At 35.4% G+C, this 27,393-nt stretch overlaps 1 protein-coding gene across 5 annotated transcripts in view; it reads right to left on the bottom strand.

The window, feature by feature from the left end:
• Nucleotides 1–27,393, bottom strand: part of ATRNL1 (attractin like 1) — a 425,500-nt gene that overhangs the window by 331,273 nt on the left and 66,834 nt on the right. For all 5 annotated transcript variants that reach the window (XM_042863594.1, XM_042863598.1, XM_042863596.1 and 2 more), the window contains exons 9-13: nucleotides 21,093–21,276; nucleotides 16,991–17,145; nucleotides 6,518–6,602; nucleotides 4,573–4,781; nucleotides 2,230–2,348 (exon numbers count right to left, since the gene is read on the bottom strand). In XM_042863594.1, the coding sequence (XP_042719528.1) occupies nucleotides 2,230–2,348; nucleotides 4,573–4,781; nucleotides 6,518–6,602; nucleotides 16,991–17,145; nucleotides 21,093–21,276 (752 nt within the window). The remainder of the gene's footprint in view (nucleotides 1–2,229; nucleotides 2,349–4,572; nucleotides 4,782–6,517; nucleotides 6,603–16,990; nucleotides 17,146–21,092; nucleotides 21,277–27,393) is intronic.

Below are 27,393 nucleotides of genomic sequence, written 5' to 3'. Positions count from 1 at the left end.
TTTGCATCGGATATAGTATTATGAGTCAATTAAAATCACAGTATGCAAAAGTATTCAATTTAGGTGAGGTTTTATGGGGAAAAAAAACAAGCCAGCTTGCTAGTGCTAAAACAAGATAGGCCTCCAAACAACCTGGCATTGCAAGCCTCTGCTCACAATTTCACCAGACTATTATACAGTGTTATGATATATCCTGATGATCCATGAACCTCCACAGTGGTGGAATACAATGCCCTGTTAATGTGCTGATTCATATCAGATGGTGAGCATAGGCAGGTATATGTGTATCATCAGTGCATTAGTACAGCTTATGAAGTCCATCTGTCCAAATAGCAGAGTGGTTTTGGGAAATCTTATTTTATAGCCCTGCCAATCAGTGCCCCTCACATACCTGTGACCATGACACCAATGCCAAACTGACTGCCAACATACCTTTAATTCTCTGCCAGTTTCCATGAACAAATTTTGTAGCATTATTGTCACTCTCAGCTGGATGTTCTATGATCTAAGTAATAAATCGAAGACTTTGCACAGCTGCAGAAACAGGGCTTTCTCCTTGAGATATTTCTGAGTCCTCAGTTTGTTATCTAATATTGCCATCACAGCACTGTCAAAACATTTTTGAATTGTAGGACTATGAAAATGGGTAATCATCCTGATTTGTGCCATTCCTCCACATGGTGCCGTTCTGTTGATGCTATTTTGGTAGGTTTATGTTGATAGCTTCACAATTCTGCCTCCATAGTCTACCAGACAATACATTCATTTTGAAACAGCCACATCCAGCTTATGGTACCTCTTTTCAAAAATCTTTTGGATACATTTTCACTATCACTAGTTATCATTATCACTATTATCTAGTATTATCACTATTCTCTAGTAACTCCACTAAGAGCCTTTGTTACCTGCCTTTAATCCTGGATAAAATGCAAGAAATTATATAGAAGACTGGTGCATCTATCCCGAAATAAGCTAACAATCTTGGTCATGAACAGTTATCAACGAAAGATACTGAACTGAGAAGCCTGTGCTAGAATACTCAGTACTCCATATTTTCTAGGTATGAAGATGGTTTGCTCTTTAGCAACTATTCCTTGCTTAAGAGTTGAAAGCCATGGCTAGAAGATTGGTACTTAACACAATATTTTCTATTAGGAAAGGAAGAAACCTTGAAAATCACAAAAGAATCTAACCACTAGAGCCTAGAATATGAAATCACTCTGAGAAACTATTCTAATGCTAGTGATTTGAGCTGTCTCACTCTGAGTGGGCAAGCTTTAAGTCAATCCAGAGTCAGTCCAACTCATGCCTTTATTTGTCTATCTGGAGACTAAGACTGATTTGCATCAGGTTCAAATTAGAAAGTAAGCCTACATTTAGTCATGGAAGTACGTAAATAAAGGATTCTGAATTCCAGTACAGCTAATGTCTGGTAATGTCTGGAGCTAGCAAAAAAAAAAAAAAAAAAAAAAAAAGAATATGTACATACATATATATATATATATATATATACACAAAATTTATCAAGCTAAAATGGTATCATAAGCTTCTCAAAAATCAAATGAATGAGCAAGAGATGCAGCAGATAGTGGACAAAGTTTAAAGCTCTAAGCAGTATTAAAAACAAAAATTAAAGCTGTTTAAATCCATATGTTCTATCTTTATAAACATAAACAATACACACAATCTCAGCAAATCACCACGGTGACACCACAATCTTATGCTCATGCAGGCTCATACTCCTTTAATAAAAAGAGATGCAACCCTGTGACTTAAACAAAAACATCTGTATGATGACCAGTGATCAGAACATCAAGACTAAAGAAACTGACCTGGCTCTGTTCTAAAGGGAAACAAAATGAACTGCCATGCATCATGGGAGTCCACAGTTTCTGCCTGCATACTGTGGGCAGCATATGCTCAAAAACCAAGCTGGTAATGACTCTGGGACATTCCAAATATTGTTAATTAGGAGGTATTAGTGTTTGCATTGAGAGATATACATAGTGGGCTAACATAATTGAAGACTATTTTTTCCTGCAATGCATATCTTTACTGCAGTCCAAGCCTGCCCTCTGAAATATTTCTACTGCAGAAGTCAAGCTTTTGTTCAAAACAACCTACTATTTGTCCACTGTTCTATTTAGTGTAACAGAACTTGGGTTTAGTTAGGAAAAACAAAAACAAAATTAGTATTAATAACATGATCATGAATTTGCAAAGACTCACCACACTACAGTTACTGTTTGCTGAAATGCACTTTTTGTCGTCGCACCATTGGCACCCGTTCGTATTGGCAGTACAGCTCGCACAGTCTGCATATCGGTAACATCTGTCATCTGCAGCAGCTGCAATACAAATGAAAGTCAAAAAGAAACATACGACTATATTTTAAAAAAATTGCCTAGAGTACTGCCTGTTACATCATTTATTTAAGCTCTAGCCATTAAAGGAGGGTGTAAGCTATTCTGGGAAATAAGTTCTATTCAGTTAATAATATCCTTTAAAAATTCCCCAAGTAAAAATCATATTTGAAGGTTAACTAAATGAATATTCACTGATTTGCAGCACATGAGCATTTTTAGGACAGTGTGTAAATTTAACCTATAAGAAAGCTTCTTAAACTATTGACTGTTCACTTCTTTAATATAGTAGATTTTCTTTAGATGCAAGTTTCCGATAAAAAAAATTAGATTGATGTCAGGAAGCAATGGTAAAAGGTTCATATACAAAAATCTAAGATAGCTGTTAGCAACACATAGTCCTCCTAAGTTAAATTACCATAATTAGTTTAGAAATTAGAGAGTTCTGTCATTGCAGTATAAAAAAAATCTTGGAGGAAAACATTCATGTCAATTCCTTAACACAAAGCTGTAGGACTTGGACTGAAATTTATGCTAATTACTGTGTTTAATGCCTCTGTATCTAGAAACAAGTCTTGGGATCATGAATGTTTAAGAGATTCCATTGCCAGGAAGGTCTTATCCAAGAATTGCTCTTTCACAAACCCCTTAAAGTTCCTGCTTATCTTTTAATCTTGACCATCATCACTTTCTCACGTGATGCTCTCAACTAGATAACGCTCCAGAGAAGTGGCATAAAGGAATAGAAGGAAAACACAGCTTTGGGCAGAATGTTATCACCTCAAACTGGAAGGATATGACAGCAGGGAAGAAGTGCTGTCCAGTTAGCAGAGGTTTTGACAGATCCACACAGTTTCTCAACAATTCTCAACAGCTTGTCACATATATGTTTAGGTGCAGTTTTATCCCAATTCAGAAGCATTGGAAATTGGGCCTAACTCTTCTATTTTCTTCAGCCTGGCTACATTTTATTTTCGTAAACACTTGCTGATACAAAGCTTTGCTGGGGTTTTCTTTGAAAATAAGTTCTACTTTCATCTGTGTTACTTCTGAATTTGTAGTCTCAAGATTCTTCTTTCTTTAAAGAGCTGAAACTTTTTAGTTTAGTATTATGAAAGTGTACAAAAACAGTTCTTCAGAAAACTACCCAGATAACCTTTCCGTTAAATAATGCATCTTTTTCCAAGTTTATACCCAGTTTAGAAACAAATAAGAGCTAACATCTTGAAGCACTAATAGAAGAACTAATGATTTATTAAGGTGTATACCACCATTTGTACATTTAATAAATGGACAAAGTTCGAGTGGTGATTTTATACTGCATGTAATGAAAGATGTGAGTAGAAAATAGGTGTATTTAGTAGCGATGCATATTCTGTTCATGTGAAGTATAAGGATTACATTTTCAAAAGCAATTTATTTATGACGTGCCAAAATACTCAGGAATAGAGTGCTAAAGTTAATCATAATGTTCAATAGATTTTTCAAACAAATATGGCTATCATAATGCCACACAGAAATTCACCAGGCAAACTTGCACCCACTTCAACATAGCGCAGCAAAAGACTTGTCTCAAGTTTCTCTCCAGCTATGGATGAACTCTATACTTTGATGCAGATATTTCCACTGGTATGTAAACTACTTGAAACAGTGATGTTTTCCCTTTTCTGTATTGGTACATACAGACATGACAGTGCCATATGCCTGTAATGGTAGCTATCACTTGCAGGAGCCATCTGTGCTCTGTCTGCTGTTACGATTTCCTGGAATCAGAACAACATGAGGGCTTTTATTTAAGTAAGCATGTATTTATATACACATGCGTGCATAAACACACACAGTCCAGTAAATGAAAAGGTGGAGAAAAAGGAAAATAATTTCTCTGAAATTGTCTTGAAGCTCAACCTTCAAGTTCTCCAAATACAGTGCACAAAATTCAATCTAGAGCAATTTTGCGTAAATTCTTCTCTTTTAACAGTCTCGTGTTTCACATTCTTTGGCACTTTAAGTTTGTTTTTCTTTTTTTACTGTATTTAAAATCCCCCCAAAATCGGAGCTCAAAAATTTTAAAACATTAATCCCTAAATTGTCAGAATCACTAGAACAGCCTGTTTGGGTTGTTTTTCCCATTTCAATGGATTTGTTTTGTTTTTCCTCCTCCTGTCTCCTACACTGCATCAAAAATTTCATACTGTAAGACAAGACTTACCTGTTTTCTTTGGACATTTTGCTCGAAGGATGTTGTTAGCATTTCCAGATTCCCAGGATTCACAGTGTTTCTTGTTCCACAGACACCTTATCCCTGGACGAGCATTCTTACACAGCTCTTCGTCTCTGAATGCTTCACAGTTTGGAGGTTTGTACACAAGGATGTCATTCAAAAGAACACTTGAAAATCCCCCAAATATGTACATTGACCTGTTAAGAAAAAGCAAGCAAATACAACATATTGTAACTAAAAAATTCTTTTTCTTTAGCTGTCTTGATACACAATAAAAAATAACATAACAAAATATTCTTCAGTGTTTGCATTATAATTATTGATATGCTTTCTACATATTTTTTTCATTGGAAATATAGACTAAGAAAAAATTACTCCATGTTAGCTGTATCAGTGAGTGACACACACCAAATGTGTAGAAGAAAAGAAGGGATATGCAGGAAATAGTAGTCATTTTTTAGTTTGATAATGAAAGAAGTGTGATAAAATCACCTGCAAGAAAAGAGAACTTTTACCTTGAAAATTCCAGAGCCTACCAGTAATGCTTAGGGATGGATATTTGGCTTTAGTACAGTAACAGCTAACATCAAAGCCAGAAAACAAGATCTTATCCCTTTTTTCTCCTCCAGGATTAAAAACAGTCTCAATTAAAAGATATTTAGAAAGAACTTATGTATCTGCTGTATCCTATTCTCTTATAATAGATACAATCATATAGTTACCAATAAGAGAAATTTTTGAAGAGTATCTCATAACATGTTATCTTTTACATAAAACCCTTCTAAAAATACCATTAAACTCTAAAAAAGAAACAGTCATTTCACCTTAATCCAATTCACTGAAAAATTACATTGCTTGAGTATTAGACATAACTTAGCTGTTTCAAAGCAACAAAGATCAGAAAGTGAAAATTTATCTGTTGCTGAATTCACTCATTTCCCCAATTTTCTCTTAAGTAACATTTGCTGATTAATTTCAAGTGCTGTGTTACAACTTACTGCTTTGTTTTTATTAAAATCTGTTAAAATCCTAATTGAATTATTACACCACCTTTATTTCTGGTTCCACGTAGAGGATCTGAAGATTGTCTACCTATACTTAAATAATGAGCTTATAATAATGCTGAGTAATGTGTAATGATCAGTAGTGTGGGACAGTCATTTCCAGTTGTGCAATGTTCAGACATTGGGTCATTTGGCAGTAAGTCAAATAGCAAAACTCACACAAGCAAACCTGACCACAGTTTTGTACAATTCTGCTACCAAAAAGGAGACATTTGTCCTAAAATTTTATTTTGGGGGATTGGAGTGGGGGAAGCAGAGAGCTCAACCATCAAATTCTGTAAACTCTAAATCCATCTCCTTGTTCTAAATGACAAAGATTTACTGAGCTCTTCTATTCATGGCAAATGTCATGAAAGTATGACATATTTTATAAAGGATAAACAATAAACTCTATATAGTCAGACGCTGACAGGCTTTTATTTTTCCACTTGCAAGGACTAAGTTGTGATCACTATCAACATCTATGAACTTACTTTTTTTCCCCAGTAAATTTATATGTTTTTGATTTAATGACTGTAGAAGAAAAAGAAATAGTTGTATGTTGTAAAGAAAAAACATTCTTATCACATCCAAGTGAGGATTATAGTGGGACCTTAATTCAAATTCACTGCAGCTAACAATGGTGACAAAACACCTCAGTACACTAGGAGGTTTATATGAAACAGCATTGGAATAGGTTCCACTGCATGTCATATTAACTCTACAGCTGACTGCTGATATGTCAAGCCACTGATAAGTGCTATTTTTCACATTAATAAATTATATCAGTTACGTGTCACTGAGCCATACTTCAGATGGATATAATTACTGTCTTTTTTTTTTTTCATTACAAAAGATGGTCAAGAAAATTTAAAATATGCTTCACTTACCCATTACTGACAACAGCAGTGTGACCAAATCTGTTGACATCTCGGTGCAGATTAGGTTTCGGTAAAATCTTCCACTCATCACAAGCTGAAAGACAAAAGGAAAACACACAGTATTATACAAAATAATCTCAAAATTTGCAACAAAATATATGCAGAGTGGATTTTACTGGACAGTCATCTATATTTTAAGCATCAACTAATTTTATCCCCTATTTAACTGTGCTTACTTCTACTGATCTGGGAAAGGTTATGTCCACAGTAAAAAGAGACCACATACCTACTCCTCACCTCCTTCAAATGTTCTTACATGATTTTATCACCTGTTGATCCCACCAACTCTAAAGTACAAATTCTGCTTCCAATATATTTTAAAACTTTTAATACTACCCTGTTGTTTTTTTTTGTTGTTTAGCTTTATTTTGTTCCTTAATTAAGCTGTTCTGTAAAAATCAGCATGACTTTCTTTTCCTTTCCCCTCTTTCCAGTAGGTAAAAGCTGCTTTTTCCTACTCTAAGCAGAAGCATCCTACAGAAATCAACAGTCTGAAAAGTTCCTTGGTGTACAGCAAGACTGCACAGAGCACTTTTGAAACCCAAGACTTTCCAGAGTGTTAATGTAATTATTATGCAGATTTTTACTTAGCACTGCTGAATTCATTTATCTGTACAATTCTAAAGACAAGCATGTCTAAATAAAGTAAGCTTTATGCACACTGAAAACATATTTTTAGATATGAATATTTTTTGCAAGTCGTAGATCTGATTAAAAACTAAAGCAATATCATCACAGAGCATGTAGTCCAGGAAGGTCTGCTTAAGACTGAAAAAATAGAAAACAATAAGAAATTTCAACACCTTTTCTTCCTACTCCTTTAGATTGAAAACTAATAAAAAGAAAAAGAAAAAAAAAAAAATGCAAATTAGGACATCCAAGAAGGAGAAACCATCCTTAAGGTCAGTGTTATCCAGCGCCAAAGTCACTCTAACTGCAGGCCACCCTGATCCTGCTCTCATTTCTACTGTCAGAACATTTCAGCTCCATTCTGGCACATCAAACGCAGAAAGCCCTTCACAGCAGCTCTCTGTCCAGCTTGCTTTCTGTGACAGTACCACATTGACACAGCCTGGTGCAAGGTCACTCTGAGCTGGATTTGGCACATGAGAGGACGCACAGCTAGGGACAATGCTGCAGTAATAAACAGCTCAGGAGACCAAGGCTTCCCCAGAACAACAGCCAGAGCCCATAAAAAGTCAGAAATAGCTGTAATATATAAAGCAATTACTGCATTCTATTATTTGGAGACAGAAACCTAAGGCACATCATGACCAGAGTAATGCAGATGGTCCAAGCAGCAATAATTTCAATATCATACCTTGAAAGAATTTGACAGTTTGAAGAAACTATAATAAAATTTCTTCACTGTCTTAGAGGGCCAGTAGATGTCAGAATCCTCTCTCTCAACTTCTACATTCCGTCACAGTAACTATTATCATCATACAATTATATTTTTAATACACAGCACCTCTCGACTGTTCCTTTTGATTTTCTCTACTTAAATAGAATGGTAATATATGCCAGAGAGATGCTCTTGAACAGGGTCAGTAGTAGAGCTCACAGTGGGATCAGTTAATTGTTTATGATCACTAGGTTGGGAAAAACATTAAATATAAAAGCTGTGTATCCACCAAATATAGACTTCTATGATGTTTGAATCATCTGATAGCTTAAGACCAGCAGCAGCACTACTTATTGGAAAATAAAACTGATCAACAATTGTGTGTTCGATCTTTATTTCAAGAACGTATTGTCATTTTAAAAGCTATAGAAGAAAACATTTTTAAAGTTTCAGCAGATCAGCAAAATCTTTGTGTTGCACTTCAAAACCAAAATATTGCTGCCACTATAAGTCATTGTACCTTAACACAAACAGCATGTCTCAGCTCATGTCAGTGATGGTAAAGAAAACACTTAAAGAAAACATTCCATTTTCAGCCTATCTAGGAAAGCGTTACATTTTTTCTTTTTATTTGTACACACATATACAAATAGTGTTTCCTGTACTTAGAAACTTATTTAAGAAAAAAAATGGGATTTAACACTAAACGAAAACCATAAAACCATAATAAAGGCCCATTTTCAGATAAGAAATCCTTGAGGGCTTGAGAAATAATAATTCCTAGCTTGCTGATGATATTTGTCAAACTGGCAGTTCTTTTCAATAGAATACAAGAGGAAAAGGAGGAGGAAAGCATGTTACAAATAGCCTTTCCTCTTATCTCCTCCAAGCCTTCTCAATGACTGCTGAACACTGAACAGGCCATTGTGCAAGAAAAATCAGGCTGTGATACTTTAAATTCCTCATCAGAATTTCTGTGCAAAAACTGGTTGATGTGAAATACAGATAGTTAACCAACTGCTGGTGTGGGGCTTTTTCTTGGTAAAAAAAAAAAAAGAAAAATCAAACAGAATTCATCCATGCCTATCATTTTTAAACTGCTTTTGAAGATTTCAAAGTACCCACCTTTCCAAACTTACTGTATGGTTTCAAGAATAAAAAGACAAATAGCAAACAGTATAATTTACAGCATTACCTATCAACATTACAGCCTTGTCTATCGCATTTACTGCATTAATAAGAATGGCAAACTTCAAGGAATAAAAATAAAATACTTTCCACTGAGAAACACATTTCTTTTAAAGAAACACAAATTAAGAAGTTGAAGGAATTATTCTATTCATCCCAGGTGAGCAGAATTTCTAGTCAGTGAGAAGTACAATGCAAACACAGGGCCCTTCCTTCCTGCCAGTATGGCTTCAACTTCAAGGACAAGTATTATCATATTATATCATAGGAAAAAGATTCATATTCCTCTCTAGTGATAGTTATATGTAATGCCATCATGAGATATTACAATGAGATTATACAAAAGCAGCTCTTAGACTGAATTCAATCCCCATACAAATCACATACATCAGGAAACACACCAGAAATGTGCATTAGCCTTGAGGTAACCCAGCTGAAGCCGGTAGAGAAATACACTCATGCATACTACATGCATGATTTTTAGGAAAGAAAACCATTTCTAATCAACATTGTCACAGAAGTGAAATAGTCAAATACAGACATGCTTTACAACATTGAACTAAGACCAAATTTACCAAATGACAACTGAGGTGAAAATAAGGTAACTCCTGCATTCTAACTGTATCCCGTTCATTTTGCAGGTCTTCCTGAGAGTGACTTGTGCTTTGCAGAGACAGTTCAGAACATTAACAACCTGTCTTGCTGTGGAAGGCAGCATGAAGTTTACACTTCCTCTTCAAATCTAATTTTGAAAAAGATATTACTAAAACATTAGGACAAAGCTGGACCAGACACAGGTTAACGCAGCCTCATTATGTCTGAATTAAGTTAAAACACTTTAAAAAGTTATACAAAAGATCAGCACTCAACCATCTCCAATTCAGATTTTGATTTACAAAAATCTGAGGGAATAGCACATCACAAGCTGTTTTCGGAGGTGACTAGTCATCTTTTTTCTTCATCTGATACATTAAATATATTATGGACATCTCTTATTGAATTATTAGTAGTAATATGACCCTTAAAAGCTTAATAACTTACAGTGCTACAAAATTTTGTAAGGAATACAGAAGAACCAAGAACTAAAAAGTTCCCTTTACAGAAATACTGTAGAAATTCCAAAAGAAAAAAAAAGTAGGGATCAAACCGAAGAGAAGCTAATTGGTATCTTATCAGCCTTCCCTCCCTGGCAATGCCCGATTAAAGACTGAGCAGCATCACCATGACCGCTTAGAACCTGCAGGTGGAATGTGACAAGATGCTCACACTGTTTCTTCTAAAGGACAGAAAGAGTTAATTCCAAAATACGACAAAAGGAAAAATACTTAATTTTCTATAATTCTATAGTAGTTAGAGTAATGACCCAAAATGTAGAAGAAACAGGTTCATTTCCTCCCAATGGGACTTAAACCTAAAGCTTTCATCTCCAAAGAAAATGCTTTAATCCTTCAAGCTGCTGGCTCTTCACCACTCTGTTACTGCTGTTTCATTGAACAGAAAAAGAAAAAAAAGGAAAAAAAGAGAGAATATTGTCAAAAGCAGGGAGGAAATGGAAGCAGTGCTCCAGCCTCACCTTTGTTAGTGCAGTCTAAAAACAGGCAGTGTTCTGTACCTTACTTCCAGAATCTTATCTGTATTTCTGAACTGGAAGACAAGGTAGGAAGGCTCTAGAGAGGGATATATATGTCAGTGTATCAGTATAACTGACTGATATCTTTAGAAGCATATACACAAATAAGTAGCCATTTCAATCACCTGAGTTAGGCAGAAGCAGAAAACTTATTTTCTGACACATTCATGCTGAATAAATATTTTCTTCATTCAGGTAATAAACTCTTACTCTCAGCAAGCCAGAAAGGCAAACATATTTGCAACAGCATGAATTTAATTTTAACTATAGGTGTAACATACACATTGGAGTCTATATAGGTGAGACTCTACAAGCAATATTCTAAAAACAATTAAGCTTAACTTTTAAATACAGCAATTTGTGCATTATATCATTATGGATTTCCTCTCCTAATTGTACAGTGATACAGAGGAAATTGCTACTACAGACTGCACCAGAATTATCTATATGACTTCAGCGCTTAGAAAAACATAACACTTAATATATCATAGATGTTGTTTCTCTTTTTCTTTGTGGTAGCTTATTGATAATCTGTTCGCGAATGGACAATGGTACAAATAAATTCTTTCTTAAGGAGGATTGAAAAAAATCTTCACCAGACATGCAAACTTAGTAGTTTTATGACAAAAACAAGAGTTTAAACAATCTATTTTACAAGTATACAACAACTATGAATGAAGAATTAAGTTTTATCATGAAATACAAGCAATTTGATTACCACTGCATGGGCAACCAATTGGTAACACTGAAGTCAATCTTAGGAATCAATTTTTAAAATGCTTTCCAAACTTCAGAAATTTAGTTCTTAAACTTTGAGTAGCACAGAACAAAATCTTAACATTCTACAAATTATACTGTCTGTCATAAGCAATTGAATTTCCATATTATTTATTCTGTAAAAAGAAAAAGTCAGTAGAAATCCAGAATGTGGTAAGACTTACAAAAGAACCTTATCTTAAAAGCGTAGGTTCTCACACTCTCCTATAAATACAAGCAAACCTGCAAGACAGCTACCACTAGAAGAGGGCATGCAAGCAGCTGCCACATTCCAATGATTTGAGAGTTGGTTGGATTGAGGTTTTTTTGTTTTCATAGAGGTTCTCTGCCAGTCATTTTGCACACATTTCGGGAGAGCCAGATGCAATGCATGAAACAAAAAGGCAGACACTCAGTTCTTCACACACAGAAACAACAATAACTGTCTCAGGGATACAGAAATGCATTTACTGACATTACCATTTAGCCAGAGACTGAAATCAATGCCCTATTTTAAAAAAAAAAAAAGAAATAAAAGCCTTTCTTTTGTTTCTTTTTTAAGTACTAAGCTCAGTAGTTAGAATCTCAGCTTTAACTTCCAGTTCTTATGTATTTTTTTTTTTAATCTGCTAACTTTGCAGCTCAGTATCATAAAATATAACTTCAGATATTTCCTAGGCTATGATAAGAATAGAAATGCAATTTAGGCTTGAACTGATGTGACGGTGAGGAGAGCTCCTAGATGATGGTTTTACAAGAAAAAACATTAATCTATTTAATCACAATGGGCTGGAAACAAGTTCCTCAATATACACTCCTGAGTGTATATTGAGGTGTGCATAAAAGTGTATATATATATACACTGAGTGTATATCTGTGTGTGCATAAAACATGTATGTTTTTGTTTTTATTTAATACATACTTCTGTATTGTTCTTAAAAAAAAAAATCTTTCAACAACTTCCCGAAGTTGAAAATTGTGCTCTCATTCAGACTGTCAAAACCCACGTGGACACATCTTCCTAACTGCTCTCTCCGTTATTTAGAGATCACTTAATTTTGGCCAATCCTCCAAGTTCCACATTGTTGAGAAAAACTGTGGTTTCAATTAATTGTTTTGAAACATTAAATATATTGAAAGAGTGTATTTCCAGTGGTGTTAATATTATACAAATATAAATCAGGTTTATACATTTATACTTCAATACATCCATCAGTTCTGTGGTAACAATTATGCAGGAGCATAAGGAAAATAAACACATGAAATTAAATCCCCCTCAAAAATTCACAGGACAGAAGTGAAGAAATAACCTAGAAACCTGCAACTCTCTCTTCTACCCAAGCATTTGAGAACAGAGCAAGGTGACATTCTAGCTCCAAAACTCATTACCAGATATACTCATGGCAGAAGTTGTTCGTAGTTATAGCCCAGAAAATGGAACATCACACAGTGTTCATAACATAACTTTCAGTACGAAGGACATCCAATCTATGTCAGCTTCCTTTTACATACTGAACAGGTAGCTGTGGCACTCCAGTGAACAGTAGATAAAGAAAAGTTAAAACCATCATCAGCTAAAAACAGGTCAACCAGAGCACCCAAAGCAGTGATAACCTTGTTCCTATTGTTGTGGTTCCTTTTCAGTCTCGTATAGGCACAGTTAGGAAAAAACCTCTTCACCTCTCCAAGAATAACCATTTGAGGATCTTTACCAAAGCAACTTGGTGATAAAACATCAGAAGACGACAAACACATAGCAAAGAACATGTCTGCAGAGCTCATTTCATGCTGCAGATTTCTCATTGTTCTGTTGCTTTGTTGTTGTTGTTTTATAACTATGTGAAATAATATTAAATTATAAAAATAAGGGCAGCATTGTTTTTATAGCATCTCCAGATTTTTGAGTCTTCGGCATTAACAAATATATTCAGATGCAGAAAGCATTTAAAATTACTGAATTCAGCTCTTTATTGGCTCGTGGCACTTAAAGCATCTAAAATTTATGTATGTAAACTAAGTTCAGTACCTAGAGAGCAATGGTTGGCTCCAGAAGAGATGAATAAAATCATTCTTTTTAAGCCTAGTGAAATGAATTGCTCTCTGAAAATACTTATTTCCCACCACTGACTTCAGGAGGAGCCTAGATTACCAGTTGGTAACAGAAGCCAGCTCTTCAGACAGCAAAAATTAACTCAGATGAATGTCTCCAAATCATTATTTCACATTAATAAGAAAAACAGTAAGCATTTTCACGGATAATAAAAAGCTGAAGCACACTACCCATAAAACTATGTCACATATAATAAAAGATATTATCAAAAGTATTCTGTAGCTCAACTTGAACATAAATAGTAGAGGCTCTATCTCTAAGACTCAGCTGGTTTCCAGACAGCATCCTTTGAAGGTATCAAAGAAAGGTGATATAGATAATATAGTATATTTTGTCTTCCAGTCATTGTTTAGAGCTCATCATACATGCAGGACAAATAAATTCTGAAATATACTCATTCTCTATTTATCAAATTCTTAGTGAAATAAGTATTTACTGCTTTCTGAATAAGTATGTCTGTATCTAATGTGCGCCATGAGACTGTGTATTTAATTTGGTCAAATGAATAATACAGAAGATTAAGCTTGCATCAAATCAATCTTCTAGAATTTTTTAAGAATAATTACTACATTTGTTCCCTTTTGTACTTCTCCAGCTTGAAAATGCATGGAAAATGTGACTTGTAAGAAAATACAAACAGCATATTAAATATTGTAATTAACTAGAAAAAAAAACAAAGATCCTGTTGCAACTAAGAAGTGTACTTAATTGTCATGAACTAAAATAGACAAAAAAAATGCCCTGGTGTGTGAAAGTTTACACTTACTCACATCCTCAGACTCAGATTATTGGTTTTCAAGTGCACGTTCTATAAACAAATGTATAGCACTAAACAACATTATCCTCTAACAGAATAGGAAGGGATAGTCCTGTTTCATTAACAATTAAAACCAGCTGTAAACTTAAATAGTGGGAAAAATCAATAGCTCATTCCATCAGATACCTACACAAAAACCTACAGAAATGTAGTATAGGAAAAAAGTAAAAAATAAAAAATAATAATAAAAAAAAAAATCGCTTTTCTGAGAAGATTTTATTCACAAGCCCAATCGAAACCATCAGGTCATCAGGTTAGTGCACATGTTCCATGTAACAAATTTACCATTTGTTTTCTTACGTGAGCAAGTGCAGAATGGTTGATAGGTACACAAATCCATAAAAAGACATCAACTAATCCCTACAAAAAAAGGGTCACGTCTCACCATTACTACAACTGTAGCCAGAAGACAAACAGTTGCCAGAAGCTATCTACCATCTACTCTCAGCAGGATCAAGCATAAGGATTTCCAGAATGTTAACTCCCACGAGTTGTGATTGCGCTTTTTGGCCAAATATGGCCTGTGTGTTTATATTTGTAGAATTGCTTAATATGGGAATGTGAACAAAAGAGAAGGGCAAGAACAATGGCAATAAACAGAAAATGTTATGGACTCCTAAAAATTGCCCAGGTTTACTGCCTGCACAATCCTACGTAAAGGCTTTTTCATGACAACCAAACAGCTCTCACAGTAGGTAATGGCTGGAAACATTTAAGAGTGACAGCTTACACCCATCTAGTCTTCTCTGGAGACTTCTACCTTAAACAGTTTTTCTCCAAAGTGTATTCTTTTCATCTATTTATAAACAACAATCTTTTCTGCTCTCAGCTACTCTCTTGTAAAATTAATCCTGTAAAATATACCATACCCTTTTATTCCCATCTCACAATGATTTTTCATGCTTCAAACAACCTTAACACCCATGCAGAGCCTGAGCTGAGTTTGTTTGTATTAAACTCTTGCTTCACAAATTCTTGAAAAAATCTTCTACAAAAATATCTCCCGGGTCTCGAAAATTGAATTCTTCTCTGTGGATTTATTTCATTAGAACTGCATAGCCCATGATCACAGCACAATGATACTCCAATTGGGCACACAAGCCGTTCTCAACTCCAGATCATAGGAGACAATTCTTACACTTCCTGACTGCGTGTTCCATTTGACACTACTTTATCTATCTAATCATCTCACTCTTCATGTATGACAATTCAGCCCCCTCCCACCTTCTAAGTGCTATCAAACTCTGTGTGACTTTTTGTTTCTTATAGTAGAGGGTTTCACTTATTTTGTTCAGGTTTGGGGATGGGGGAAGAGAATAGCAAAAAGAGATTTTATTTCAGCCTTTGAGCTCCAATCATTGAGAATTTCACTCCACCATTTGTACATCTGGAAAGCGTACCAGCAGCTTCAGTGGGTCTGAACCTTATTTATTTTTAAGCGCTTGAAGCTCAGATAACCAAAACTAAAGTTCTTCTGTTCCATAGAACTAACAAAGCACATACAGCTTAGTCACTTTCTTGTCTGTGGAAACAAAGCTTATTTTTAACAGAACTATGTAAGTGTCCCATATACTGTTATCACCCTGACTCATTTCATGCCACTATCCCATCAGCCTACATGAGGGAGTAGCCCCCAAAACTCTCAATTGTGGGTGAGGTGCTGTTTCACCTGAAAAGACATTCATCAAGCCAGTCATCCTGATCAAATGTTTTTTCAGTCTCAAAGATGGGAATCTTAATTGATACTCTAATCTGAAATTCATGGGAAGGGGAGTGGGTGAGAGGAACTTGCCAGAGGTAGACACCCAGTTCAATCCACACATCTTGGCCATTACTTCACGCTGACTCAGCTACAGCTACTAACTTACCACAGTCACTCTTCCAATAGCCCGGTTCTGCTCAGTTTTTGTTGTTTCACCTTGTCCTCATCCCATGTGCCTCTTTCTGATAGACTTCCTACATATCCTCACTTCTCTGTACTTGGGACAGCTCCAGCTTGCTTAGTTTTCTGACCATTGTAACCTGACTAGTGCATCACTTTCAGACCACTGCCTACTTTGTCTTCTCCATATCTCTCTCAATTTTGGTCATGGGTCTTTGATATAAGCACTAAGCAACGTGTTTTACAAAATGCCCCCAGTTCCAAACCATTTAAGGAACTTACATGAGGGAAAAACATTTTCTTAAAATTCCAGCACTGGCCTTTGTAAGTAACAGGTAGATGTTCAGTAAGAAAAAACAAACTAACGTTTGTTGGTTATAATGACAATACAGTCTTTTCAACACTTTCTGACAACAGTAAAATGCACTTTTTGCAATTCATGTAGAAATATCTGCTGTTCATAAGAGAACATTATTCAAATGAAAACAAAAGTCACCATTTTAGATAATACGTTTTGTCCCACAAAATAAAACCTGAAGACTATTATAAAAAATAAGTCTGATTTTAGTTTTACAGAACAATTTTTAAATATCTTTAAGGTGTTTCTGCTGAAGACTTTATAGGATTGCATTAGCTGGACATTTGAAAGCAACACTTATTTAAAATTCAGTCAAAAAGAGAACAAAATACATACCTATGTCATAAGCAAGAAAGTCAGCAGAAAAGCACTTTGCTCCATTACTGAGGGAAGTATCATTATGAGTATTTCCACCAAAAATGAGCATAGCTCCATTGATTAAGACAGCTGAATGTAGATACCTTGCAAAACCACTCTCTTTCAGAATAGTCCTGCAAAATACAAGATCAACACCATACATAACACTTGGAAAAGTCATGTGTGCTGCACACCAAGAAAAGGTATAGATGAAAACACTTTCGGCTGAAAAAAAAATACAGTGAAAACACTAAAGTTCAGTAAACTTTAGCGTTAGTAAACAGATAACATTCATTGTTTCTAAGACTCTGAATTTGTTCATGTTATAACAAATATACCTATTCATTAAAATAAATACACCATGTTTTAAATCAGTCTGTCAAATGACTTTTCTGAAAAAAGTTGTATCAGGTTTACATTCTCCAAAAGTTATTAATGATATGATAAATTTTACAACTGAATTAAAACCCACTCTTTTTATTCATTTATAACCTTATATGTCCCCAGCCACAATAATTTTTTCTTCAATAAATGTAGTAAAGGATAGTCAGGAAGGCTAAGAGAATATTTAGATCATCCCAGGTATCAGAAGAGGGCGAACATTTTTTATCTGAACACTCAAACTTGGAAAAGAAATGGTAGAAGTCATTCCAGTTAAGATGAAAAACACTCGCACCACTTTGTCCATACATTCACTTTGCCAGACTCACACAGAATTTCAGCACACAAAAATTCACACAAACGGAGAACGATTCATCGTTTCCTCTCTATCCAACTATTTTGACTTGTGCACATGGCCTGCCTTCTGCTGGGGAACAACGCAGGCTTCTCAGTAGCCTCAGCCAGTAAGTACTACAAATTTAGAGAGAAGAGATTTCTAAAGTGGTTTAAACACATCAAATAAATTTTAGCAAGGAAAAGAGTAAAAAATTGTCTATTTTGCCATCTTGAATTATTTAAGTAGAACAGTGCTAGATACTTTTGTGAAAAGCTGCTTTGACCACCAGTAGTGAACTTTTATTTGTATGACTTTCAAATTGACAAGTTTCAAGTTTAAAATTCCACTCTGACTTGTATTGTTACGTACACATACAATTAACCTGCTTTGTCCTTCATTTCCTGTAATGAAATTCCTGACTTGACAATCTTTCCTTCTCATTGAAAAATACTGTCTGCCTTGGATCACACTGATAACATTTTCAGTAATTTTTACAGTATTACAAGGCCTAGGGGTGAGAGTCTAAAGTATGGCTCCTTACTTTGATTTCAATAATGATTTCAATTAATTAGCAAAACATCAAGTTTTTTGTTGTTTAGAAGGGATTTTTTATTGGTTTTGTTTTTTTTGGGGGAATTTTTTTTTTTTTTTTTTTTTAAGTGGACTTTCTTGTTTTTGGTATTTCTGAATAACATACTTTGAACATACTGTACCACATGAATGTATTTTTCTTAATCTGGAATTACCTTGATAAAGAACATATAGGTAGGTATATTGGGTAGGCATACCCAAAAGAACACAAAATTTTGTTTCAATTCATCAGTTATAAAAATACAAAATTAGAAATGACAAGAAAAATAAGAATTTATTATAAACTGTTGTTTTCTACTAGTAATGGAGAAATATTCCTGCTTTGAGCTGAAAGTATGATAACAAACTAAACATGCTGTCCTTAACCATTCTGACCACAGATCTCTTTGCAAGTCTTTTGCTTTATCATGTTTCTCACCTCCACCCTCTCAATTTGCATTACTTGCCATATTTGATTATCCAGCCTTGCAGCTGTCTACAAATGCCTGTCTTGATCACTAAAGGCCTAAAGAGTCATACGCTACCTTGGAGAAAACTAAAGATTCTGCTCTCCTCTGGGGCTGTATTAACAATCCCATCAATTATTATTTGGGTTACTCAGTTTTCTACTTGAACCTTGTTGCTCCAGCTCCAGTCCCCATGTAGATTTGTTGCGTAGATTTCTTTCCTTAACTTTTTTCATATTGTTTGCTCAATTTCACCCCTTCTGGTAACAGTCGCTTTTTCCCCCAAGAATCAGCAGAAGCAGAAGTGTAATACAAATAGAGTTTGTTAATTTGGACAGGATTTTCACTATTCATCAGCATCAGTGATGAGAGTAATCTTCAGAACTCTCCAAAACATTTCAACCCTATGCAAATTAGGCACCTCAGCACACTTTGCACTGAATTAATAATCTATGCACATATACATGAATCTGCAAGCAGCAGTTGCAAACAGTAGCCCCAGTTAACTATATCCATGCTAAATGGTGTAGATAGCAGCATGATGTTGTAATGGTAACAGAAATATCCAGCAGCAAGCAGGTAGTTCTGTGGTTTCAGGCCATCGTTTAAGCCCAGCACAACATTGCCCTCCATTACCAATTGCAGCATCATGCAAGTAATGCAAAACAACAGAAGCATTGCAAACACTGATCACACAGCAGAAATAACGTTTACACAAGAAAACAACTTATTACTCCCTCACATTTTAAGAAATATAAAGCTTATTCTAAGTGATATGGAGAATGAAAACTCGTGTGTCTCTGAATAAAACAGCTGACTGGCTTTGTGTATCAAGACATAGAACAGCATATGAACCTCAGCCAGATGAGACTGAGAAAGAGGGAATGGATAAGAGAGAAACAGAAGCAATGAGCACAAACAAATGCATTTGTGCGAAAATAAACAGGCACACGGCTATGAGATCAGTTGTGACACCACTTCTGCCTTATACACCACTCTTCCAGTGACACATTCAGGCTCAGCTGCCTCACTGAGTATTCTGAATAGTTTATAAGCTCACTGATACATGACCAATTAACCATTACTGTGTGGTAGTGTCTTTGACCCGTGCCCTCAGGCAGTTTTCACTCCCATAGCATGAAACCTTCATGAAACAAATTCGACTTATGCTCCTTACCAGCTGCCAAGAGTACGACATTAATATAAGCATAGAAGCATTCATTAATAGTTATGGCAGTAATAATGAATAATAATTTTATATTATTATTCTCTGAAAAAGTGGTCAGGCACTGGAAGGGGCGGCCCAGGGAGGTGGTGGAGTCACCAACTCCGGAGGTGTTCAAGGAACTTTTGGACACTGTTTTGAGGGACATGGTTTAGTGTGAACTATTGGTGATAGGTGGATGGTTGGACTGGATGATCTTGTAGGTCTTTTCCAACCTTGGTGATTCTGTGATTCTATGATTGTACTATTGAATAGATTTTCAAAGGATACAACATCACTTTGATCCAAAAACGTAGTAAGAGAGCATTAAAATTTTAGCAATTTAAAAATATATTAAAGGGAACAAAAAAATTGTCTAATGCTTCTAACTGATGTGAGCTACTAGCATTCAAAATAAAGAGCCTCAGCAAAATCAAACCCACATTATTTCCAACAGGCTGATCTGAGAGCAAGTCTTGCATGCTTTAAGTTAAACCATTAATGCTCAAGGCAAACATTAAACTGCGAGAAGAAAATGTTTCAAGAAATAAATCTTTGTCTCACATCATCTTTAGGAAGAAAAAAAACAAAAGTGTTTAAGGTCAGCTTGCATATATAACACATAAGGAGCATTCAGAAGTTAAAATAGACTTGATGAACAAGGATCTGACAAAAATAGAAACACTGAGAACAAAAGTCACTACAATCCCTATTCAACAACCAGAACATTTTCCTTCAGATAATGTTGTGAAATATAACCTTCCACAGTTCTCAGATTTCTCTACTTATTTATGTAACTCGTACATGAATGTGCCTCAGCAATATAGTTGTATTGCTTCCACATGATACAAGTGCTACCTCTGCATGGTGGCTATGTATGAATGTACCTTTAATACACATGCAACTTTCCTTCTTTCTTTCAGTGTGCAGCACCATTAATCTGCTGGTTAGAGCCTAATCCTTCTCATAATTCTTCAGTTTTGTTGCAGAGAACATAATGTCTTGCCACATGCAAAGGACACAGTCTTCTCCTACGTGACTTTACTAGAACTTCCTTTTATGCTTATCTTTTCTTATTCAGTATCAAATAACTTAATTTGCTTAGTTACAAACCCAACTTACCATGTTCTAGTATTAACTTCGTATTTGTAAAGATCATCCACCAATCCATATTTATTGCCAGGCAATGCTTTGTATCCACCATGGACATAAACAGATTTTGTCAGTTCATCATAGACACTAGTATGGCCATATCCACCTTGTACAATTGCTCCTTTTGTTTCTGGTACAAGCCAAGAATTTGACCCTGGAATATATGTACAGAAGACATAGGTTTAAGGCTTACTAATACTAATGCACAACACTAGACATTCAGCACACACAAAGAAAAACAAAGACAAGAAGCCTGGACCTTTTGGAAAATACGAAACAGTGCAATTCAGTGTCTCTCAGCCTTAACTTAGTCCCACCAGAAAATTAAGCATTCCAGATGTTTTAGGAACACCTGTGGGGAAACCATCTGGAAGAGCCTGGGAGAAACTGAACGGCTGTGGGCTCACAGAAATGTGTAAAGTAGCTGCAGGTATGCACACATACAGATACTACACTAGTGAACTGTACAACTACTGAGCTAAAACCAGTTTTTAACTAATGTTTATTAGTATTTTAACTGCAAACGTACCTATTCAGTTGCTGAAGACTCAGAAATGGATAATTTGAAAGCAGCTCTTTAAACTGGCACTTAAAACCACCTTTTACATCACATCATTAGTAACCACAAAGAGATATCAAATAAAACTATTCACAGTAGCTGTTACAAGTAAAGATTAAAACACAACTGGAAAATATCTGCCATAGCACTGAAAAAGGTTGAGAGTAACTGAGTAACTTCTTGTTGCCTGTAGCCCTAAAATTTGCATTTTTCCCCCCAGTCTTTCCAGATGTTGATGATAGGAGCCACATAAAGAGCAAGCTAGCAAATGAGCATTTCCTATAGAAGCCACCTTACTCAAAAGAGGCTGTGATAATGAGGATGCCAGTTCTGCAGAATGGGAAATGAGAAAAATAATTCACTTAGAGCCTCTTGAAGATCATGCAAGCAAAACTGAAAGCGCAGACAAGAACTTCAGATGAGGAACAGTCTCTTCCTAATTCTTAGCCTACATTGGTTACTTCTACAAAGATACTTACCCAAAACTAGCACACAACACCATACACCCCGCTTCATCTCAAAGTTACATTCTATTTCAATTTTTTATCTGATACTGTGTAGGGATTTTAAGATTACCTCTTCTTCCTCCTGATTCGTCTATGCAGTGAAAAGACTCATTACTTTCAGTTATTACTGCCGCTATTCCACTCTCACTAAACAGTTTCCAGGCACTGCATCTATAAACAAGTTACATTTTTTCAGCAACAAAATCGAATTCTGTGAAATGCAAGACAGCACTTTTATTCCTAAGTGCTTATAACAAATGAGAAGGTATGGATTGAACTGGAAGACTTGTGCCGGTTTTTCATGTGTGTTCACTAATGCTGATATTTTTTATGATGTACTAGTTATACTTTTTTTTTTTTTTTTTTACATTATTGATATGTACTGCAATGTAAGTTGTATTTTACTCCAATCTCCATCTTGGATATTATCAAGTTATTAGGAACAGCAGCTCCAAACACAATCATCAAAATTGTAGCACTAATACTGTATTTTACATACATATTACCTTGCAAACAGATTTACTTGGTACAACTTACACTGGGGATCAGTGAAAAGTCAACCCGCTGATACACCTTCCTATCACCAACTCCGTCTTCATTTTTCCATTTAAATACTAATCAGTCCACAAGATCAGCATATATGCCTTTCAGGGAGAAAAAACGACTACTACTTTACATGGTAAACACCATCATGAAAGTTTACTTGTATAATACAATATTTTGCATTTATATTTCTCTGGTTCATGTAATAACTAGAACATTTTTGCAGTAAAGTTGCATATTATATAGCTCTCCAGGATTTGCACAGAAATATGAATTGCTGTTCCATCTGGTTTATTAAAAAATGCGCTGTGGATAACTAAATTTGAGAAAAGAGGTTCAGAAGCATCGTTCTGAAGTAAACCCAAAGGAGTATTAGTTCCTGTTTCTGTTCTTCCTCTTTCTAAGACTTAGTTGAACCATCTGAACATTGACTTCTAAAACTGAGAAGACATTCAGTGTTGATCTCTTTTGTGAATCTTTGCCATCTTAATACAGAATCATTCAGTGCAAGAAGTAGTTTCTGAAACAATTCTGTCCGAATTTCAAGGTGTTGCTCAACTCAGATATGAATATTCACTTTTTCTTTAAACACAGAAATCCAATCATTAAATGCATTTTCATAACTCTTCTCATACTAAAAGACATCCCACTCTTTCTAGCATTATATCAGTGGAAATACTTGATTGACCAATCAATTCTGCAACCTCAACAGCTTAAAAATCCAAATCAGCTTGGAACTGACAAGATTACTACTTTTACTATTCTGATGCAATTTATAGTTAAAAAACAGATCTTCTCCAACAGCTCTGTGTCATTCTTGTGCTGGGGGTCCCAGGCCTGGACACAGTACTCCAGATGGGGCCTCACAAGGGCAGAACAGAAGGGAACAATCCCCTTCCAACATTCTTTTGTTATGCATCTGAGGACACCAATGGCATTCCAGGCTGTAAGAGCACACTGCTGCATCAAGATTCTCATCTACCAGTACCCCAAAGACCTTCTGCCACGGCTGCTCTCAAAGAGTTCTCCTACTCTGTACACATCTGGGGTTGCTCTGACCCAAAATGCAACACCTTGCACTTGGCTTTGTTGAATTTCATTATGTTCCCATTTTCAAGTGGGAGTCCATGTTCCTCCATGTTCCTCTGGGTAGCATTCCTTCCTTCTATTGCATTGACTGCAACCACTCAGCTTAGTGTCATTAGCAAACTTGCTGAGGGTACACTCAGTCCCATTTTCTATGTCAGTGATAAAGGCATTAAAGAGCAGCAATCCCAAGAAAGACCCCTGGGGGACACCACTTATGATCAGCCTCCCCATGGACATAGAGCTGTCGACCACAACACTCTGGTTGGAAAGGTTTGATCAATTCTTTATCCACCAAACAGTCCAGCTTTCAAATCCACAGCATAATCCAAACTCTGCCTAGAGGGGCTCAGGAACAGGAGCGACATGGGTAGGCTGACTGTCAGTGAAGACTGAGGCAAAGAATTTGTAGAGTACCTCAGCCTTCACCATGTTTGTTGAAGACAGTTCTCCCTTTTCATTTATCGGAGGGGGTACAGCCTCCTTGGCCTGTCTCTTTTGACCAACATACCTGTAGAATTCCTTCTTATTATTTTTCACATCCTTTGCCAAGTTCAGTTTTATCTGCACCTTGTCTTTCATGATTTTATCATTTACATGTCTCAACAGCATCCTTGTATTCTTCCCAGGCCACACAGCTCTGCTTTCACTACCTCTAAATTTCCTTGTTTTCCTTCAGTTTGACCAGCAGGTACTTGCTGAGCCATGCTGATTTCCTGCCTCCTCCACTTGATCTCTTATGCTTGGGGATGAAGTCCTCTTGTTCTCTCAGAAAGGTGTCCTTAAAGAGCTGCCAGCTCCCTTCCATTCCTGTCTCCCTGAAGATTGGTTCTCAGGAATTCCCATCCAATAATTCCTTAAACACATATGCTTACATGCTGCAATGTTCTGGTCAGAATATTGGTTCTGATCAGAACCAAGTACTAACGTCCAATTTTCTACGACTGTTTCCAGAATACTTTCCATATGAAAGAAAAATATGTTGAGAGGTGTCAGAATTACTAACCAGACTTGTTAAGGATGAGAAGGGGTGCATTTTACGATGCTCACAAACTTAAGATGCTATAATCACATGCATTCAGACATTGCCAATTCACACAAGAAGTAGAATAACATGCAGGATGAACTGGATGATCTCAGCTACCAGAAAAAGAAAAAAAAAAAGCCATATTCAACAGTAATTTAAAGATGTTGAGCACCGGGATTAGTAACATAACCTTCCATAAAATGGAAGCTCATCAGTTGATAATAACTGAGAAGAATGCATCATCAGAGAAAGTCTATGATCCAACAATGGCTTTCTCATGGTTGCAATACGAATGTCATTTATCAGGTGAGACTAAGGTTATTTAGCCAGGTGAAGGTGAAAACACACCTAGAATATCCCACAGATTTTTCTAATCATCCACATTCAAGAAAGACGAACTTGTGAAAAAGTTATAGAGATGAACTATTGGAACAAGACAGAAACAAATGAGGTTGTGTTGATTAGTCTGGCAAAAATAGGGTAGGTATCTTTAATTCAAAGATAATTGCAGAAAGGGAGATGAGCTGCTTTCAGAAAATAACATAACCAAACATAAACCAAACAATGATAAAGATAGGCTGCGATTTAGATGATAGCCAGTCACTAAAATTATAAGCCCTGAATTAATTCTCCAGATGTTTTCCAAACTACTTAAGTTTAGTCTACACACATAATAGAAGAAATTATAAAATACAGTGTTTTCACTAAAAAGCATGGGTTGTGATGGTCAAGATTCATTTCAGACTTTTCCTCAGAGCAAGTTAATCACATACAAATATGCAGAACCGTTCCATCAATGGAAATCCAATGAACTACAAAAAAAATTGTTTTCTATTTATTACTAATTTGGGTGGTCACATTAAAAAAAAAAAAAAAAAAAAAAGCTCTTCAAATTTAAGCAATAATAATTGTATCAGTTAAATACAAATAATTAAAATAGCATTTGGAAATAATCAAAGCATTTCTAAAAAGATCTTTGAAAAAATTTAAAAAGTTTTCATATGCAGTAATAAACCTAGAAGAAACCAAAGGAAAGGTAGTTACATTGGTCTGACCCTTTCTTGACACAGTAAAGCCTTTGAACAGGTCAAGTAAATGGAACAGATTCCTAAGGTAGCACCTCAACATCCCATCTTTGTTTAAATGCAGGGAGAATAAACTGTAAGCTTTGTTTTCTTGCAATTATGAAGGTCATAACTTATGACAAAGAGGAAGTATACATTACATCACAGGGCCATTTCTTTTAACTCTACTTCCAAAGAAACATCCTTAAATCAAAAGCAACCTAAGACCCACTTCTAAAGTCATAAAAAATTTCAGCCTAAGAACTGAAGTGATATGTTGCCGATCCCAACAAATCTCTACCTTCTAAAGAACAAAATAAAATCACAGAAGATTTATTCAGAAGTTTCTTAATGTACATGGAGCTTTTATAAACTTTAGCTAAAACAAAATACCATTATTATATTCACCTTGAGATTCACATTGAGATTCTCAAAAGGTTTATGAGGTATTGCCAACCTAAAAGGAAATAAATTTCCCTGAGGAGTAACCCAGAAAAGCTTTATGGTTCAAGTTAGTAAAATCAGCCACATAATTCCTATACCAAGATTTATTGTTTCCTCAGAAGTAATAACTCCAATCACAGCAAGAAAGGACAACAGAAAGCTTTTATTATTACTGTAACTATCATACTTTAGAATATAAACAAATTCCTGTGCTTTCACATGGTGAAATTCTGGCTGCAAGCCATGTCTAATTTCTCTAGGACTTTGTTGATTTTGATAACAATTACTTGCCATGAAAGAAACAAACATAAGAGAAATGTTGAGACTATGCACACCTTCAACTAACATGCTTTGTTAGTAGAACCACATGCCTATGAGAAAATCCACAAGTCCGTAAATAGCAAAAACTTTTTGGGTGTTCTTTTTGCACTCAGAGCCCATGGAAATCAGGATTATAGTTAACTAGAGGTTTTAGCATCAGACTTCAATACGTCAAGATCATTAAAGTTCACTAAAAAAATCTGTATCACTTACAATTTCAATTAATATGAACCAAAGGGAAAGATTTGTACAATGCTTTCTTCTACAAGGCGTCTTGCATAAAAGATGAATTTTAAAATAATTTTAATGAAATAAAAACTTTCATTAGAATTAAAAGCAATAGCTGATAACATTTAGAATAAAAGAGTACAATTTGAAATATTCACACAAGAAAATTTTTAAAGGAAAAGAAAAAAAAGAAAAAAGAACTTTGATATTTCTTTCCACGGTATCTGGAGCCCTTTACTGTTAGAAATTTTCTTTCCAGTTGAAGTGGGTTCATATCAGTACTTCTCTTACTTCCCATACCTTTTAATTATGATCTACTAAATTCCCCAGAAAGTAGTCATTCTTAGTCCAAACAAAAATCTAAAATTTCATGGTTAAAAATGACTTTATAATTGCAAAAATGCAAATAAATGCTGCAGCAGACAAAGAATTCAGGAGAACTTGACCCAAAAATCATTTGACTTTGGGGGCGAGAGAAGGGAGATGGAAATTC

Source organism: Lagopus leucura, unplaced genomic scaffold (assembly GCF_019238085.1).
Source record: "Lagopus leucura isolate 7727_CA_CO unplaced genomic scaffold, USGS_WTPT01 Super-Scaffold_741, whole genome shotgun sequence".
NCBI classification, from domain to species: Eukaryota; Metazoa; Chordata; class Aves; order Galliformes; family Phasianidae; genus Lagopus; species Lagopus leucura.
This window is presented reverse-complemented; position numbering and strand designations above follow the sequence as displayed.